This window comes from Schistosoma haematobium, chromosome 2, assembly GCF_000699445.3.
Source record: "Schistosoma haematobium chromosome 2, whole genome shotgun sequence".
Classification (NCBI taxonomy): Eukaryota; Metazoa; Platyhelminthes; class Trematoda; order Strigeidida; family Schistosomatidae; genus Schistosoma; species Schistosoma haematobium.
In genome coordinates, this window is record NC_067197.1 from 7,530,474 (window position 1) to 7,550,131 (window position 19,658).

At 34.3% G+C, this 19,658-nt stretch overlaps 1 protein-coding gene across 1 annotated transcript in view; it reads right to left on the bottom strand.

Moving 5' to 3' along the window:
• Positions 1-19,658, bottom strand: part of MS3_00010736 (uncharacterized protein) — a 52,295-nt gene that overhangs the window by 19,856 nt on the left and 12,781 nt on the right. Inside the window, exons 10-16 of the mRNA XM_051219131.1 lie at positions 17,701-17,808; positions 15,144-15,308; positions 13,665-13,784; positions 11,356-11,562; positions 9,137-9,202; positions 5,905-6,287; positions 3,497-3,668 (exon numbers count right to left, since the gene is read on the bottom strand). Coding sequence (XP_051067379.1) covers positions 3,497-3,668; positions 5,905-6,287; positions 9,137-9,202; positions 11,356-11,562; positions 13,665-13,784; positions 15,144-15,308; positions 17,701-17,808 — 1,221 coding nt within the window. The remainder of the gene's footprint in view (positions 1-3,496; positions 3,669-5,904; positions 6,288-9,136; positions 9,203-11,355; positions 11,563-13,664; positions 13,785-15,143; positions 15,309-17,700; positions 17,809-19,658) is intronic.

A 19,658-nucleotide genomic window follows, 5' to 3' on the forward strand; every position in this document is an offset into this window, starting at 1 on the left:
ATAAATATATTTATTGTTATATCCCAATGAGTAGAAAAATTGTATGTCTGACGTTTCGTGACTTGATATGACCCGCTTCTTCAGAGCAAATAAATAGCAGACAAAAAATAACACAAGTTTAAATTGTACAAGGAGATTGTTGTACTATTTAAACATGTGTTAATTTATTGTCGTTTATTTATTTGCTCTGAAGAAGCGGGTTATATTAAGTCACGAAATGTCAGAAATACAACTTCTCTACTCACTGGGATATAACAAAAATACTTTCTACCCAATTCTCAATTTATTTGAAATGATCAAGTGTTACCTTGGCATTAAGTCAGTCAGCTACATCGTAGGACAAGCCACATATATGCATCGGTCTAAGTTGCCATACCTCATTAGCACAACAAGATGAACACCAATTTCATAGAAGTATTCACTTCAGTGATAGTCATATATAAAAGAAGGATTGCATATAAGGATACAGTACAGGAAGAAAGAATTAATTGCTAGAAAGAAAGATATCTCATCGTTTAAGGGAAGACATAGAGTGTAAACACGTACGCCATTGTGATCGATTCTGAGCTATATCACCCAGAGTCTCTAATCACTGGTTACGATAGTCATTGGTACTCATAAATTAGTATCTTCATTTTTAGCATTGGATGAACAATTTTCTAATGACTGATTATAAACAATCACAGAATATAGTATTAAGTAGAAATGATATTCAGTTAATCAGTTAATTATTCGTATACAATTTGATACATATAATACATCTGTTCAAATGGTCACATCATATTACCATCACAGTGAGATGAAATTATCAGAAAGAATCACAGAGTAGTAGAAAGAGTAATAGTATCAGTGACAGTAAAAATATATCAAATATAGGCAATAAAATCATACTATAGTGTATGCTACTTATATTGACGGATATAAGTAGTATGTAACATTAATCAGAAGTGGAATGCCTTCAGCAGAAGATCGAATTGAAAAGAACAGAAATGTAAACAGAGATGAATTATAATAAGAACAGAATTGAAAGGTTCATGAAGCATGTAAGGGACATCTGAAGGAAGGTACTCTATAATTTCAGATTAAAAATAAATTAGTTTTTCCCACTTGAGTTTTCGCTCACATCAATACCATATTGACATCTTTTCAGTTAATCAGAAAAGTGTTTAAGCATCAAACATTGAACAGTAAATGTTAATAGAATTAGAATCAATAAATGGTCTTTACATGATTCATAAACTTTCATGTGGTGGATTATTTTTTCTAGTAAATGAAACAAAGTCTAAGATTAGGCATTAAATGTTTAGGTTAGAGTTATGAGGTAGGGTTAGATAATTCATTATAAAATGGCACTAGATATAATGAGAAAGAATGCTTTGTAACAAAACTTCACGGGTTGCTATTTGAAATGTGATTAGTTTCTCCATATATTTAAGCGCCCTCCTTTTGTTCATAAAATTATGAAGATAAGGATTAGGGATTACGGTATGATATTTAACCACACAAACACCCTTGAACATGCCCTGAATCAATTCATGAATGCTCAAATGAAGTCTACACTAGAAGCAGGTATTTCTTGTAATCATGTTTACATGCCATGTCACGTCTACTGTGTGTTTGCACAAGAAATATGTTTCTTTAAAATCAATTTTAAGAATATTACAAATTGTATATGGACAATTTACATCTGATTCTTAATAAGAGAATATCTATCCTACCGTGTCTTCAAATTTTGCTCAGAAATTCGAGATATTTTACCTTTAAATTTGATTGGTTTGCTCAGTATCATCAGCATAGTATAATTTAACTGGGAAATAAGAAATTAAACTTTAAGTCATTTCCTTTATTACATTATACATGGTGTTTATCTGGCTAGATGAAAATAAACTGTAGTTACTGCATCAGTAGGCCTCAGTATACACAAAGGAAAAAGCAAGATCTTCAAGTACAACACAGAGAACACTAATCAAACCAATCACACTTGATGGAGAAGCTCTGGAAGATGTAGAATCTTTCATGTACATAGGAAGCATCATCGATGAACAAGGAGGATCTGATGCAGATGTAAAGGCAAGGATTGGCAAAACAAGAGCCGCATTTCTACAATGAAACTAAAAACAACTATCAACTAATATCAAAGTCAAAATCTTCAATACGAACGTCAAGACAATCCTACTGTACGGAGTACAAGTATTTATAAATAGCTGTCTACGCAATATACTCAATATCCATTGGCTGGATACCATCAGCAACAACCTACTTTAGGAGAGAACAAACAAGCTTCCATCTGAATTAGAAATTAGGAAAGTACGCTGGAGGTGGATAGGACATACATTGTGCAAATCAATAAACTGAATCACGAAGAAAGCGCTAACTTGGAATCCTGAAGGGAAGCGGAAATAAGGAAGATCGAAGAACACACTACGTCGGGAAATAGAGGCAGATACGAAAAGGATGAATGGCAACTGGAAGGTATTGACCAGGACAGTGTTGGATGGAGAATGTTGTTGAGCGACCTTTGCTCATTCATGAGGAGTAAGAGACGTAAGTAAGTTGTTTTTTTTCATTAAAAACATGCATTTGTAAACAAAAGTATTTATGTTCAAGAAAAATATGCAATCTGGGTTCAAGTCAAGTTTTGAAGTATACTAGTCACAAAAGCATTATCTGTTAAAATGGAGTACTTTGCTAGAATGCAGGTATTCGAATTGTGAAACAGTCAAGATCCATCTTTATAAACTTTATATATTTGGTCTAACGTCCTACCATTCATAACGAAAACTCTTGATTGTATAGGTTTATAAGGTGGTCGATTGATGATAATACCCATGAGAAATGAAGGTTTCAGTGATGATCCTTGGTGAAATTATCACAACGAATTGCTAAGGAGTCTTAAAATAAAAGAGAAAATTTGTCATGTGCTGAATTGTTTTCATTCAATCACATTAATTTTACAGAAATCTTTCTTTATTCAGGAGTTTTATGGGACCTCTATTTTCGATTTGTAATAGTGATTCATTCATATGACCTATTTTTGTAACGCCAGTAAACTTGGAAATTAACCTTGTGTTGTTTATTAATTGTTTACTCTTGTTCGAAGTCCACAGGCTGTATGCTTTAATAGTCTACAAACTGTTTTGTGTTATTTCTGTGTTACCTCTGTTGTATCCGATATCTTGTTATTTATACTTTAGACGGGAACCACTGAAATGCTTACAGCGTAAAGTAAGAATATAGAATACTGGCGTAAATAACATTTTATTGATTCTTCTAAATACATCTCTAAAACCTGTCATCTGAAAGCATCTTCATTAGGCGAAAGTACACTAGATATATAGTCCAATTCTTGCTCAAAATTAAGCTTTATATAAACAAATATGTATAATTACTGTAAGAAATCACTCAATGAATATAATTCATTAGAATTGATATAGGGAATACAAAGATCATATTGGACAAAAGCATATATCTGTCATAATCAACAAATAAAACTTACTTCTTCCCAATTGTATGATTCAATATATAAATTTAATTGATTTTCAATATCACCATATTTAGCATAACAATCTGCAGCGAAAGCATATTCACCAAGTCGAGTTAAACTACGTGCACAACGTTCTAAATATTCATGATCACTTTTATCTAAACGACGACTAATATCTAATAAACTAATTTTTATGTATATATATGGAAGAAGAACAAAAATTTGGAAAAAAAATGGTAAACAGAGTTCTTAGAATATGCTTTAATGATAATGTTACGGTGAGACTCTAATTTATGGACGACCTATGAACGAATCTTGAGTGACCTTGAGAAATATTAGCCAATCAGCAAACAGTCAGTATAGAGTAAAAATATAGTATACAAAACCAAGGAAATAAAGTGGATACACTTCTTTTACATGGTTCATAAACTTGTCAAGGTTAGAAAGACGTTCTAAAATCGTAATTCATGAAGTAGAGGAAATCATCCATATGGCTACAGAATAGTCGGCCTCTGGAGCCATGATAAAGTCTCAAAAACTCTTTCAGCCTCGACCATATAGCTTCAATATTGTTTATGTGCACTCCGGTTGTTGAGTACACAAAATGCTACTTGTGGATAACGACACGATGCACATAACCAAGCCTATGTAAGAGTCTGTACGCTCTTCAACATCCGTATATATTGTAGTACCTGGCTGCAGCCAGTGTTGCTGGTGCTTTTATTATCCAGTTTGCAATAATTGTCATAATTCGCCTTAGTTAGGAGTTATATATAGGGTTTTCATTACGAACTGACATCAGCTATAATGCCAGGAGTTTATTTAACCAAAAGGATGAAAGTCTTTCGCGTTAAAATCCGAGATCTTTTATCTTACGCCTGATTAATCCGTTCACAAATTATAGTCTCGCCGTTTTATTTGTTATAGCCGCTCAATTATCACGTTTTGTACAAAATTCTTTGTGAACCGATCATACGTTAGCATTAAGCACTGAAGTTGGCGCCGTAACCTTGAATTCTCTAAAACGCCTCTGACTGGCTCGTCCATAAATTAGAGTCTCGCCAATGTTACACTTGAAAACAAACTCAATATTGTATTGACTAGTGTGTTACATTGAGAATAAAGTCAATGTTACAGAATGTTACACTGAATTTGGAAAATTTTTTAATCCGTCCTCTTAACTAATCAAAAACAATTCAGTTAAATTTTATAAGAAATAATGAAGCGTTGAACTAATCTAAATACTATGTAATAAAACAGTAGAGTCACATTTTGATGTAGTTAAAGGTTAACAATAACCAACCAACATGGAAGTCTATAGGACAAGCTGTGAGTCATATGTGGAGGAATTGAACACTTCAATTCTAAGTGAAATTTGTACTGACGAAGTTGTTCAGAATAACGATGAAAGCTCCATGACTAAACTATCTAGCTCAAAGAATAGAAATCCATCAAAATCATCCACCTGAGCTACAAATCTTATCCATCTTCTCAAAAGTCACATTTCCATAAGCTTTTAGTTTTCCCAGGAATTTCGCTTCCATCCGAAATCCTACACCAATAAATATCTGTCTGAAAATTATATCCGTTTCACTATTTGAAACAGACATGGCTGGCATCAATGGTGAATAGAATTGACATTGCTGAAATAAACTCACTACTTTCATGGGTCCAATAATAGGCATTTCAGTGGTCAGCTAAAATGGTGTTTTTGATTGGTTGGTAAAGGGTACAGGTGAATGGATAAGGAGTTTTAAAACAAATTTCATACCCTTGAAAAATTATTTCCGTTTAAAACATATTACTCTATTATTACTGAAACTTAATATGATACGTTCACACTGGAGACCGAAGTTCATCGGTTCGATCTCCTGCGATGTAGTCGTGAATGCATATTGCTAACGAGTCCCACATAGAAACGAAAAAGTTGTTAAATGCTTTCTGGTTTTCGGTGATGACTTAATTAAGACCAGTTTTTCATTTAAATTATGAAAATAATTAAATTTTATCAAAGTTTTTAAAGTATAAATTGGAATGACATATAAAAATAATTGAAGCCGAAGCCAGTGTAGTTCAACCCGGTCTGTTGTGAGATAGTAACTCACTGAAGACGATGGTGGATGTGTCGTGCAATTTCTCGGATTAGTTGAAGTTAGAAATTAACATAGTTGGATGCTGGGTCAGTGACCTAGATGTTAAGCGTTCGCGCAAGAGACTGATAGGTCCTGGTTTCAAGTCCCGTGGGGTGGGACCGTGGATGCACAATAGTGGGGAGTCCTACAGTAGGAAGAAACATCCATCCAATGCCTCCAGGTTTTCCATGATGGTCTAGCTTCAATGGACTGACACACACTAAACTATAAAATCTCTAAAATCTCCACAAAACCCCCTCCCTTCTAATATATAAAAAAACAACTTACATATCAGTCCATCCATGTAAATCAGATAGTTCAATAGCTTTCATATATTCACCTGCATCAATATACATTTTAGCTGCTGTTCTATGCTCATTTGTTGATTTAGCCCAATCAGCATTTTTACTTAATAATAATTTATGTTCATTTATATCATCATTATTATTAGATTTGATCATTTCATGTGCTTCATTAAAACGACGTAAATCAGTATACATATCAATGATTTTATGATTTATTTTATTAGAATTTGAATTCGCTTTTGTATAATACATAACAGCTTCATTGAAATTTCCTAAATATGCTGAAATATCACCTAGAATCATTGAAATATTTGATGAATTATTAATTAATTCTTTATTATTCCATTCACCACGTTTAGATCTTTCCTAGATAATAAAAGAAAGAATTCGCACATAGTAAACAGAGAACATTACATTAAAAGATGTTAAACTTTTGCTGATGAGTCTCAAATAAGATGAAAGAAACTTTGGGAATCTTACTATTTGTCGCCATTTTATCTCTACTTATTAATCTTTTTCTTTTTTATAGCAAGTTATAAAACAATAAACTGAAAGGGATTTTGTGGAGATTGTAGTAATTTCAACAGTTGAGATCATGAGTCAATCAAAGCTAGACCACCTTAGAAAACCTGAAAGCACTGAACGGCCGTTTCGTCCTATTGTGTGACTCCTCAGCAGTGCGCATCCACGACCCCGCCTTGCGGGATTCGAACCCATGACCTATCAGTTTCGCGCCAGGCGCTTAACCAACTAAATTCATGATCTCAACTGTTGAAATCACTACAATCTACACAAAACCCCTTCTGATACTAATTAACATATGCTCACCAGTGACTGTCTTCAAGAGTTGTTTCCTGGAATTCAAGTGAGAAGCCGTGGCCACTGGAGTTCAACCGGGTCAGTTGCGAGGTAGTAATGCACTAAAGACAATGGTCGTTTCGTCCTATTGTGGGACTCCTCAGCAGTGCGCATCCACGAGGTATATCCTGGAGTTCTGGTGAGAAGTAGTGACCAGTGGAGTTCAACCAGGGCTGTTGTGAGATAGTAACTCACTGAAGACAATGGTGAATGTGTCGCTCAATTTCGTGGATTAGTTGAAGTTAGACATTAACACCGCGCCTGGCGCGAAACTGATAGTTCATGGGTTCGAATCCCACGAGGCGGGGTCGTGGGTGCGCACTGCTGAGGAGTCACACAATAGGACGAAACGGACGTCCAGTGCTTCCAGGTTTTCCATGGTGGTCTAACTTCAATTGAATCATGATCCCAATTGTTGAAATAAACTGAAAGTAGAAAGCAGCTAAGCCCTATGACATAGAGAGATCTATCTGCGTTGACTCTAGAAGAATTGATTCATTGGTTTAAAAGAAGTCTATTTTCATTGTCTTGATCATTCCAGTTAATCAGACGAAATTTCTCCTACTATGCATTTTATTTATATGATTTATTTTATTTTGTTAATCGCAAATATAGAACTTACAATGAATATTCCTACATCTTTTTAAATAAACCTTCTATATTAAGGGTAACCGGCGTAAGTAAGTAAGTTGATAACATTTTTAAACGTACCATACGCTAAAGTTGACTAATTTAAAACGTAACATTGTCTAACTCACTTGATATTGTTTTACTTGAATCTTCCTATTGATTTTTAGGACTGCAATTGATCAGTCTCTTATTTGAATATGGGCATCGTTTGCGGATTACCTCGATATTGCCTTAACTCACAAGCATTATAAGCAAAGATGGATGGCGGCTAACAGTAGAATCCAGGATTTGCTTGTCGTTCTATGCTGGATGTACCTGATGTTCACTCCGGGACTCGGACTCAGTACCGTTCACTTCGAAGTGGATAAAGCGATGGTGGTTGAAGCGAAAGGTACTTCGTTCGAGTCCCAGACTGAACATCAAATCTGAGATGCAGGTACATCCAGATGACGGGTCCCAAAGCGAATCCTGGATTCCACTGCTAGCCACCATTCATCATTGCTTAGAATGCTTGTGAATTAAGGCAATATCGAAGCAATCTGCACAGTACGCGCATACTCCAATAAGAGACCGATCAATTGCAGTCCTAAACATTAACGGAAAGATTCAAGTAAGCAATACCATGTGAATTTATTCTATGAAGACTTTTATTTTGAGAATAAATCATGATCCAAATAATTTTGTAATCATTGATATAATTAGAACACTATTAAATAAAAAAACGTTTGTGGAGCTGTCAAATATTCATTAAAAACACCATGTGGTAAACACTCGTTAGAACAGCTTATAGTATGTCTATATCCTCAGACTCTAAATTTACAAATTTTGGCTAAACTATTCAGATTGGCATGGGTAAACACCAGAGAACAAGTACTTCGGTCAATATAACCAGACTGGAACCAATCACTGCCAACCAACAGTCGATACAATAAAACACTAAACATCATTTTTTTCTACACAATTGAAGGATAAATACTTGTGAATTTCTGACAAGCAAATTCTGAATGTTAAACTTCGGCTGTATCAATTCATGAAATAAGGTGCCCAGTTAGATAGTACTGATTTGAGAACTGAAAACGTGACTATTAGATTCCAAGATTCTTGTGATATAAGCGACACGCGACATAAAACTCGATCCAATGCATTTTGATTATAAACTATTACTCGGCTTTCTACTTGATAACCTATATGTGTAAAACAGATAAAACAATTCTGACGATTCCTAACCACTATTCACTGAAGTGTGTCCATGGCATATCAGTAGATTGGAACACAAAATTTTAATTAAGTCCAATATAATCAACTAACCTTTACACATCACTGTTGGCCTGATATGAGATGTATGCTAGTACGAAGGGATAGTTGTGTAAACATTACTTAGAATAACTTCTGTTCCTAGCCATTCATTTGTTAGGACTAAACAGTATATCCCAAAATTGATCTAAGTAGAACAGAAGTACTTTTAATTGACTTATCACTGAATAATGACCGATTTCATCTTGAGGGAAATGATGCTTTTTGGTGGATCCGAACCCATATCTTGTTGTTATTATTATTACTATTCATAATATTACTGTGTACTTGGATCCAGTTTAAGCATGTTATACAACTGTTATTCACGTTGATCACCCGCTGACTATTAGTGACCATTAACAATTATTAACAGAAAAAATAATATGAATGAGAAGTCATTATTATATGTAGCTGGTAAGTGAAAAGTGACTTACCTCAAGTTGTTGAATAAAAGTAAGCATAAGTATATCTTCCAACTGTATATAAGCACATTTCGCTACCTATTTACAAACAGAAGTAGAAGAAACATATATTGTTGAAAATTTCAAAGTTTACTGGCGATTGCATATTTTCATTAGTTTTGATAGTTTCACCTTTTGAAAATGAAGGAAAAGCTGTGGAAGTTGCTCTGACTAGGATCTTAAAATAAAGGCCTACCATCCATGTAATCAAGAATTATCCAAGTGATTAAACCTCATTATAGCTATCAACAAAAAAACATAATTATTTACAGAAAATTGTCTACACAAGATACTCAATGTCCGTTGACCGGATACCATCAGTAACAGACTACTGTGGAAGAGAACAAGCCAACCTCCATCTGAAGAGGAAAAGACACAAAGAGTGGATAGGACATACATTGCAGAAATTATCAAACTGCTTCACGAGGCAAGTCCCAACTTGAAATCTTCAAGGTAAAAGGAAAAGAGAAAGACCAAAGAAAACACATCGCTGAGAATCGGAGATAAACACCAAAAGGATGAATAGCAACTGGACATAACTGGAAAGGGTTGGCCAGGACAGAGTTTGATGGAGAATGCTGGTGAGCGGTTTACACTCCTTCACGAGGGGTTACAGGGGTAAGTATGTATAGCTATTCAGAATTGTTATTTTAAATTTTATTCCACATCTGTTAGAATGACATAAAATGTGCGATTGAGAGGTAATTCAGAGTAATATTTACTAAGTGTATCATTCTTTGTATTTATTCAATGTGCCATTTGTTACATAATTCAACTGCACACTGACTGTTTTATTTATGCATGATATTCATTGATTAATCATGAAATACTGGTAAACTCTATATGCAGATGATTGTGTTCGATTATGCAGTTGCTGTTGTGTTTTCGTAAGGTAAAGAAAAATCTGCATCTGTCAACAATTTTTGTGATTTCTAAGGCATTGTGCAAGAGGAAGTCTCCCGTGTTCCAAGTTCACGTTTTCACAGTTATAACAATATCAAACTAAAGAAAAAGCAGTTTCCTATAACCTCGAATCACTCATAAGCTTCAACATAAACACTGAAGAAAAGGCGCGAAATGTGGGTAAAAGGGTTACTCTAAGGTCAGTTATTTATAGGAAATCTGGTGTTTTCATAGTTTCAAGGGACTTTCATCTTCTAGAATGTTCTGAAGACATACGGCATATATATATATATATTATTCAATAAAAAATTGTCACATATTCCTTCATTTTTCTAAACCTTCCTGGGTAGCGTCTGCTCAGTGGACAAATAATTCAATGATTTACGAAAGCATATCCTAAACTCAGTTTCATCATTGAGTGTATTAGTTATGCGTATTTCTCAATCAAACTCTTTCTACCAATCAAGTCTATCTAAGATCGTTAAATAGTTAAAAGGAGCTCTGTTATGAGTTGTCTGTCCCTGTCAAATACTTAATATTACTGAAATTCTTGAGTACGATGCATTCCTAATGTTAGTAACTAAACAATAAATCTTTTCCTAATTTGAACTAATTGATAAGATTTAGTTTTAGCAACATAGATAACACATAATGCCAAGGTTTTGCACCTACATATTTCTTGTGTATATGCAATGTATTTTTAGCAAACCAAACATGCTGGTATTTATCTACCACATAAGATGCTCATGCTCATATGTATACTATAAAATGTATGAACCCAAAACTCGTGTATTTCTGGTATGTATGTAATTTATATTTGCCAGCTAAGAGTAACTTTCATGATCCCCTCTCAGTAGTAGCAAATCTAGTTTTGTATCTTGGAATTTTGATGTTTCCCCCAGCCTAGATATATTTGCTTATCTGGGTTAAAATTAATGTCCAGACAAGGGGATCGACTTCTCCAAAGAGGCTTAGCCAACGTTCATGGCTTGTACGGTCAAATCAACTTTTTTATCCTTTATAAACGTTTTTTCTGTCTAAAAGTCACTTGTAAACCCATACACAACCTTTATTTTTTTGTATATAAATTAACCTTCAAATCGAAGCTCCATCCATATCACTACATTCTCGTCTAGTTCAGAATTAAGGAGTAGAAATTTATGGAATATAAGAATCCGTTAAGAAATCAGTATCGCAGTTACCTCGGGGATCACAGTTTTCATTTATAATTGTAAATATTACCTACCGTTTTTTTAAGAATAGCACGACTGAAACTTATCAAAACCTACTTTTAAATTAAGTTTATTTAAAGCCATTCGTCCAATAACTTTCCAGTCTTGATCAGTTAGTCCAAAACATGCAAGCTGATAGGCTTCATTCAATTGACCAGTTCCCAAATAATGATAAACAGCAGGACTTAATGAAATTTCTATATGATTTATAATATTCTCATGTAAACAATAAATAATGGAACCTGTGAAATTAAGTATTTGACCCTAAAAACAAAATTGAATGATAGATGTATTCGAATTTAAAGAATAAGCATAATTTGAATATTCCATGACATGTATATTGGTCTATTTAAGAAATAAACGAAATGGGTCATTGGTAAAACTTGAAAAAATTACCAGAAAATTCATTTTGTCTTGAGTGGAATATGTAAATTGATGATTACCATGAAAACTACAAAGATGATGAATGCACAGGAAGACTATTGAGAACATTCAACATATGTCGTATATTCGGTTTCTTAATTACTAGTTCACTGCCATAATTATCTTTGGTGAATTGAACTTAGGAAAATAACTTATGAACATTATTCTGTTGAGAAAACTATGTGAAGAAAAGAGGGGAGTTAAAAATTGTCAGGATTTGGCGGGTTAACTTCAGATACTTTTAAGGATGGTAATAGAATATTTCTAGCTATATTAAGAGAGCAATTAGCTGCAAATTTAGAGTCTTGGACGTAATTATATTGGAAAGATCTTTATCAGTGACCATCTCAATTCATAAGAAAGAATAAGATTCACTTTTTGAAATTTACGGAAAAATTAGTTCAAGTATCAACTTTGTTCCTTATCAAATTAGAAGGCTTTAGGGTTCAATCACATGACAGGTTATGGATGTATTGGTGCTAATCTATATCATTCTATTGATCTACATTCTTGTTACTGACGTATAACATATTTATATAGGATCATAGCTCAATACTGTTATACTTAATAGTAACAGTAATAATACGAAGAATCAGATCTATTACTGAATAGTTATTTAACTTATTAACTAGACTACATTTAAAGAACTGAATCACGAGGCAAGCCCTAACTTGGAATCCTCACGGGAAGCGGAAAAGAGGAAGGCCAAAGAACACATTACGTCGGGAAATAGAATCAGATATGAAAAGGATGAATAACAACTGGAAGGAGCTGGAAAGGATTGCACAGGACAGAGTTGGATGGAGAATGATGGTGAGCGGCTTATGCTCATTCATGAGGAGTAACAGGGGGAAGTAAGTAAGTAAGTAAGTAAGTAACATTTAAAGAAATCATTCAAATCTGAAATGCCTTCATGATAAACTGTTCAAAATCAAAGGGAACTAACCTTGCTATTTGAAATAGACCATAAAAAGACACCTTATAATTTTACTTAGATCGTAACACAAATTTTAGAATCGAAAAGAATAGTTGAAATTAGTTATCATGCTAGTTGGCACGAACCATCAAGACGTATATGCAATATTGAGATAAGTGATGTTATTTGTTTAAGACTGCAATTAATCAATCTCTTATTCTCATATGTGCATCATGTGCAGATTGCCTCGATGCTGTATGAAATCACAAGCATTATGAGCAAAGATGTATAGTGGAATGCAGGGTGCGCGTTCCATACTATTTGAGACTCGTCAGCTGAACGTACCTGCATCTCAGAATTAATATCCACTTTAGGACTCAAACTCAGTACCGTTGTCTTCAAATGCCGTCGCATAATTCACTTAGCCACTGGAATGCAGGTAAGTACATCTGGCGAGTCCCCAGCAGGACGAAATGTGCGTCCTGGATTCCACTGCCAGTCACTATCCATCTTTGCTTATAATACGACATTTAAGTGACATAAACAACGTAACTTATTATAAGGATACTAATCACAAACTTAATATTGAATTATAAATGTTTTAAGAACAAATAATCCACTTGATTAATTTTCCAATTCTAGTGATTTTAATACGTTCACTATCTAATTATAACATATTGTGTATCGAAATAAACATATCAAATAACCAAGACGATTTGAAACAGTATAATTATTATAATGTCCTGATGAAGAAGTTTTGTAGAGATTCGTTTAATTTAAGGATATTATTCACTGTACCTTGAATTTGTTTGGAGTATCCTTGCTGATCAGAGAACACTTAAGAATTACTTCTTCTTAGTATGGAACTCTGATATAGTGCTTATTCATGAATGACCCAGTACCTAAAGTCTCATGATGAACACTTAACTTTGATTTTCAGAGGTACGTTCCTTACTCAATTCAATCTGTGATGAATACTACTTTATTATCTAAACATCTGTTGAATAAAAAAAGAGTAATCAATTACTTTATTATATTGTCGATGACTTGGAAATTGTCCATTTTTGATAAATAATAAATCATTACCAGTATAAGCTAATAATTCATTATTAGTTGTACTCCATGAAATACTAAAAACATTTGGTTCCTAAATCGTTAAAAAAATAGAATAAATTAAGAAGGGAATATTATATCATTTCGAAGTAATTAGACACGATGGAACTATCAGTAAATACAACAACAACAAAAACATTGGTGTGAAGAGTTTTGTGGAAATTGTTCGTTTGCAACTCTTTTAGAGTTACTGCCAGTCTTAAGCCTTGGTAAAGGAGGAGAGTTGAGCATTAAGTATACTACTCAATCTCGTAGAAAACAACTTCAATAACAAAATGCTAACTTGAGTACGATAACACTACATAGTTGTTTTATTCTAGTTTGGGATTTTTAGTGTTTCATAGAGAAAGTAAGACCATGGGATAATTTATTTCACAATCTTCCTATCGAAATTGATCTCAATTGTAAATATATTTTTTGGTGTCATTACATCGGACATCTAACTGTTGTTCATATTAGATGAAGAGGGTTTATATTTTATGTGATATATATTTGACAACTTATCTTGTAGATGATATTTGTTTTATTTTCTTTTGTCATAGTGTCATTGAGCCTGAACATTTCAGTTGTTAAGCACAACACAAGTGATATTATGCCATGTTATTTAAATGATCAACCCATCCGACTTTTTTATTCCTTCATTGATATTAATCACTGTTAACAAGTTATAAACTAGAAGAGAGGATGTACTATTTCATCATTATTTAGTTTTCAATTACTCTTTAACCAAAAGTTAGTCAGTCAGATATATAAAAAGATATTACTGAATCAACGAATTCCCGCTCACTGGATCGTGGATGCGCACTGCTGAGGAGTCCCACAGTAGGACGAAATGGCCGTCCAATGCTTCCAGGTTTGCAACGGTGGTCTAACATCAATCAGTTCATGATGTCAATCAAAAAATTAATAATCTCCACAACCCCTATACTAGAATTCCCAATAAATCAATCGAAGTAATCTGAATTGGGCGTAAAGATTTCACAGCTTAAAGATGTTTAAAATCATTGAGGATTATGGGGTTCGACAGTACTATCCATTAACAACATGTACAGAAATTTAATCCAAGATCTTTAGTCCTTCAGGTGAACACATTATCATTAGACCGCTAAGATAGTATCCATTAATTTAAAAATTTCTAGATTCGATCAATTCATCATGTCGATCAATCGTTGAAATTTGTGAATAAGGGAATGCTAACTCAATGGGGGTTAAAAGATAAAGTATAAACTGCAAAATCTTAAATTTCTTCATTTCATTACTGAGGACTCCGATAATGTAATCAAATAACTAGACAGTTTTCCTTGTTTTTTTCAATAACTATCTAAATTAAAGTCATTTAATGGTGTAACTAGTCTTCGAATCATTTTAATGAATAATATTTCCTCTTACTAACTTGAAATAAACTTTCTTGTTTTTCCAAAGAGTATACACTCATTGTTTTGTTACTATCCACTATAGCTAATTTATCACGATTTCGGCTAATATCCACAGAGTAAACCTCATTCATTACTTTTGTTAAATATATAGGAAATGTATTATCCAGAATAATTTGAACTACCTAAATGAAACAAAGAGAAATGATTAATCACTAATCGTAATCCATAAAAAAAAGTTAATTTCACATTGTGATCATCATATTTTCATTTGATCGGTTCATGAATGATCTACGAAATCAAAATTTAAGAGATACTGATATTTCAAAGGTTAAGATCATGAGTCAGTTGAAGCTAGACCACCATGGAAAACCTGAAAGCAATGGACGGCCGTTCCGTCCTATTGTGGGACACCTCAGCAGTGCGCGTCCGCAACCTCGCCCCCTGGGAGATTCGAACCACTAGACCACTGAGCCGGCATCCAACGGTGTTAATGTCTAACTTCAACTAATCCACGAAATTGCACGACACATCCACCATTGTCTTCAGTGAGTTACTATCTCACAACAGACTTGGTTGAACTCCATGGTCACTACTTCTCACCAGAACTCCAGGATATACCTCGTGGATGCGCACTGCTGAGGAGTCCCAAAATAGGACGAAACGGCCGTCCAGTGCTTCCAGGTTTTCCATGGTGGTCTAGCTTCAACTGACTCATGATCTTAACCATTGAAATTACTACAATCTCCACAAAACCCATCTGAGATACTGATATTGTAAATAAATTTCAATTGTTGAATCATACCTAGACTAGTGATCACATTGCAATTTGGTTGATAGGATTTGATCTGCACCACGAAGGACCTGATGTACATGACATTGATCACCATCCAGTGATCAATCAATTGTAAATACATCTCAGTCCTACAGGAGGTCCTTTGCAGCCCGGATAGCTTTGTGATAACGTCTCTAAATGTGAAGCTAAGTAACGCAGGGTCGAAGCCGTTAAGAAGCTTTGCCCAGTGATCAATCAATTGTGATCTTCAATTGTGTCTTACTTTCATGGTTAATATTTAATTTATAAACGCGTCATAATAGCCGATCGATAACAAGTTGATACCTATCCATGTGAGTACTTAGTAATTACGTTGATCTTCATGAATATTTATTAACAATGCTACATATCATCAAAGTTTCGGTGATCGGTCACATATCCAAAAACAAATGTACAATGTGCAAGAACTATTCAGCAGTATGATTAAGACGTCCTTGTTAAAATTTGCAAATACTGGCAAAAAAAACTGTAAATTGTAGGATAATAATTTAACGGTTCAATGGAACTTCACATTCAGTCATTAAAGAATGGCTGCACGGTATAGAAATAATTACGAGAAATATTCATTCACATAATATGATATTCTTTGCTGTATACATTTATGTAAAATTCCGACTCCGTAAGTTCCCAAAGAGCTTACACAACGAATGGCGTTAATTTCTGATGGTTCTCTGATTATACTGGGTACCGTAAATATATTTCATTAAAAAATGGATTGGTTGATACAACCATTTTCAACAAATTTACAGATCACGCTGCATTTAAAGATATTGCATTCTCTAATTAGAAATTTTCCTCTAGGGCATGTTGTCATGTTGAGACGTTATCAAAGCTCATTTCATTTTCAAATGAATCATATGACTATGAAAGAACCAAACTCAAGGAATATAACATTTCCAAAATCATTATTTTGAGCTACCTATCTCTATAATCTCAATTTATAAAATACCAGACTTATTTGAAGGAGTGTTACAAAACTCATTTCTTAATGATTTATAATAAGATATAATCAATAAAACAAAGAAACAACGGTTTGATATCATGAATAGTTGTGTTTTATACCAATAAAAAACGCAATTTTAATAGTTGAGATCATGATTCAATTGAAGCTAGACCACCATGAAAAACCTGGAAGCAGTGAAAGGCCGTTTCGTTCTACTGTGAGACCTCTCAGCAGTGCGCATTCCGTTTTGCGAGATTCGAACCCAGGACCGGTCGGTCTCGCACACGAACGCTTAATATCTTGATCACTGAGCCGGCATCCAATGGTGTTAATGTCTAACTTCAACTAATCCACGAAATTGAGAGACATATCCACCATGGTCTTTAGTGAGTTACTATCTCACAAAAAATCCGGTTGAACTCCACTGGCGACGGCTTCTCATTAAAACTCCAGGAAATAACTTTTGGAGACAGTAACTAGTGAGCACGTGATAATTATATTCATAGGGGGGGTTGTGGAGATTGTAGTCCTGGGTTTGGATCTCGAGGGGCAGGATCGTGGGTGCGCACTGTTGAGGAGTCTCACAGTAGGACGAAACGGCCGTCCAGTGCTTCCAGGTTTTCCCGATGGTCTTTCTTCAATTGACTCATGATCTCAACTATTAAAATTACTATAATATCCACAAAAGCCCTTCTGATATCAATAAAGAGAGTTAAAATTCATTGTTCTTTTGTATCTTAAACAAACAATAACTGATTGGGAAACTTTATAAATCATACAAAAAAAGTTCATTTTTTACTTGTCCATCCTTCAGACCCAGTAGTAAACCTTCCTTATTCGGTAGCCCACCGATAACACGAATACAGTTCACTGGGCTATCCACAATCCATTCACGTTCTTTAATCCCCTGGTAAATAAATAAATAATTTAATGTTTTTTTGACTATTTTAAGAAAGTGATTCCATTAAAACTTTACATTTGAATCTATTATTTTAAACATCTGAATATCTACCAGCTGGAAAGACTTCAGTCAAGTAACTTTAGTCACATAAGAAACGGTTACGATTGGAATTTGTAGTTTCTTGTTCTCGTGAATCATTATTTAATTTATCTGTTTGTATTGGTACATGATCGAGATATGCATCTCCAATCTAACATAGCTAACTGGAAGTGAACGCTACTGGGTTCTAATCCCGGAGGGAACATCAATACCAGGGGGTATGTATACTCGCAAATAGAAGGAAACGCACATCCTGGTCTTCACTGCTAGCCACCATTCATCTCTGATCGAAAACGTGTCATATTACGTATGATTACTATGTAATATCATGAAAATGTAGCAAGTTCATCTGAAAAAACCTATCCACGGCATGTTATTTGGTATATACTGGTCACCATCCATCAACATAACGCAGTGATGACCGAAATTCATTCGGTTACGTTACAAACTCATTATTTTGATAAACATTAATGACATCGACTATGTATCCCGATTTATATTGCTAAGCATAGTAATAGCAAGTTGAAAAATGCCTGAGGATAGTTCAATGAAATCATTTAACTGGTCGATATCACGAAGCTAGTAGTGATTTGTGATTGACAATATTAAATAACTTATCGCAACTACGTTTACTAATCAATACGTCAGTCAGCTATTATCAGCGTAGACTTGTCACAATAATTTATTGGTTCAAGTTGTAAAACCACATTCGTACATCCAGCTATAGAGGGAATTAACAAGATATAAAGCAAAGGCAAGACGATTCATACTCAACTATAATAGAATACTGAATAGCAACAAAATTCTAAGGAAAAAAACAGGATCGAAACATATCAAGTTTGAAATGATTCAACACTCAAAATTCAGTGGAAGGTAGTGAATAAACTCAAATGTGCCTAGCATAATTAATTATATATTGCAACTGTTTTGTGAGCTAAAACCAGTGTATTGATTGCTTGTTAATAATATGTAGGGTGATGTAGCCTTGAAGTTATCACAGTCATCAGACGATATAAAGAGTTTCAGTACATCGAAAGCACGGTCTTGATAGAACGATTGATAACCAGACGAGAAGACAATTTAGATTGTAGAACATACTACAAGATGCAAATAAATGGTAAGAGGTTATGTATACATATTATCTAAACCCATTATAATATCAATAAACAATCCCACTACCCATTGTCTTATTCTAAACTAGTACCATTCAGCTACCATGCTTTTTATTAGCTAAATGTAACTCATTTATTTTACAACAACTCATTTACAATCGAAGACGGATAGTGGCTAGCGGTGAAGTCCAGGGGGAGCGTTTCGTCCTATTTGAGACTTGTCAGCTAGACGTACCTGCATCTCAGAGTTGATGTTCACCCTGGGACTCGAACCCACCACCGTTCGCTTCAAACGCCATCACGTTATCCACTTAGCTACTGAGTCCTGATAGCCACTTGGTTGTGCAATAGGATGAAGTTCAAATGCACTTGGTATTGTTTAATTGGATCGATCAGTCTCTTCTTGGATAACGCGATTGCGTTTGAAGCTAACTATACTGTGTTCGAGTTCCAGAGTGAACATCAACTCTAGAATGCAGGTACATCCAGCTGACGAGTCCCAAATAAGATGAAACGCGCATCCTGCATTTCACTGCTACCCACTACCCATCTTTGCCTATAATGCTTGTGAATTCAGACAATATCGAGGCAGTCCGCACAGGATGTACATATGGCAACAAGAGACTGATCAATTATAATCCTAAA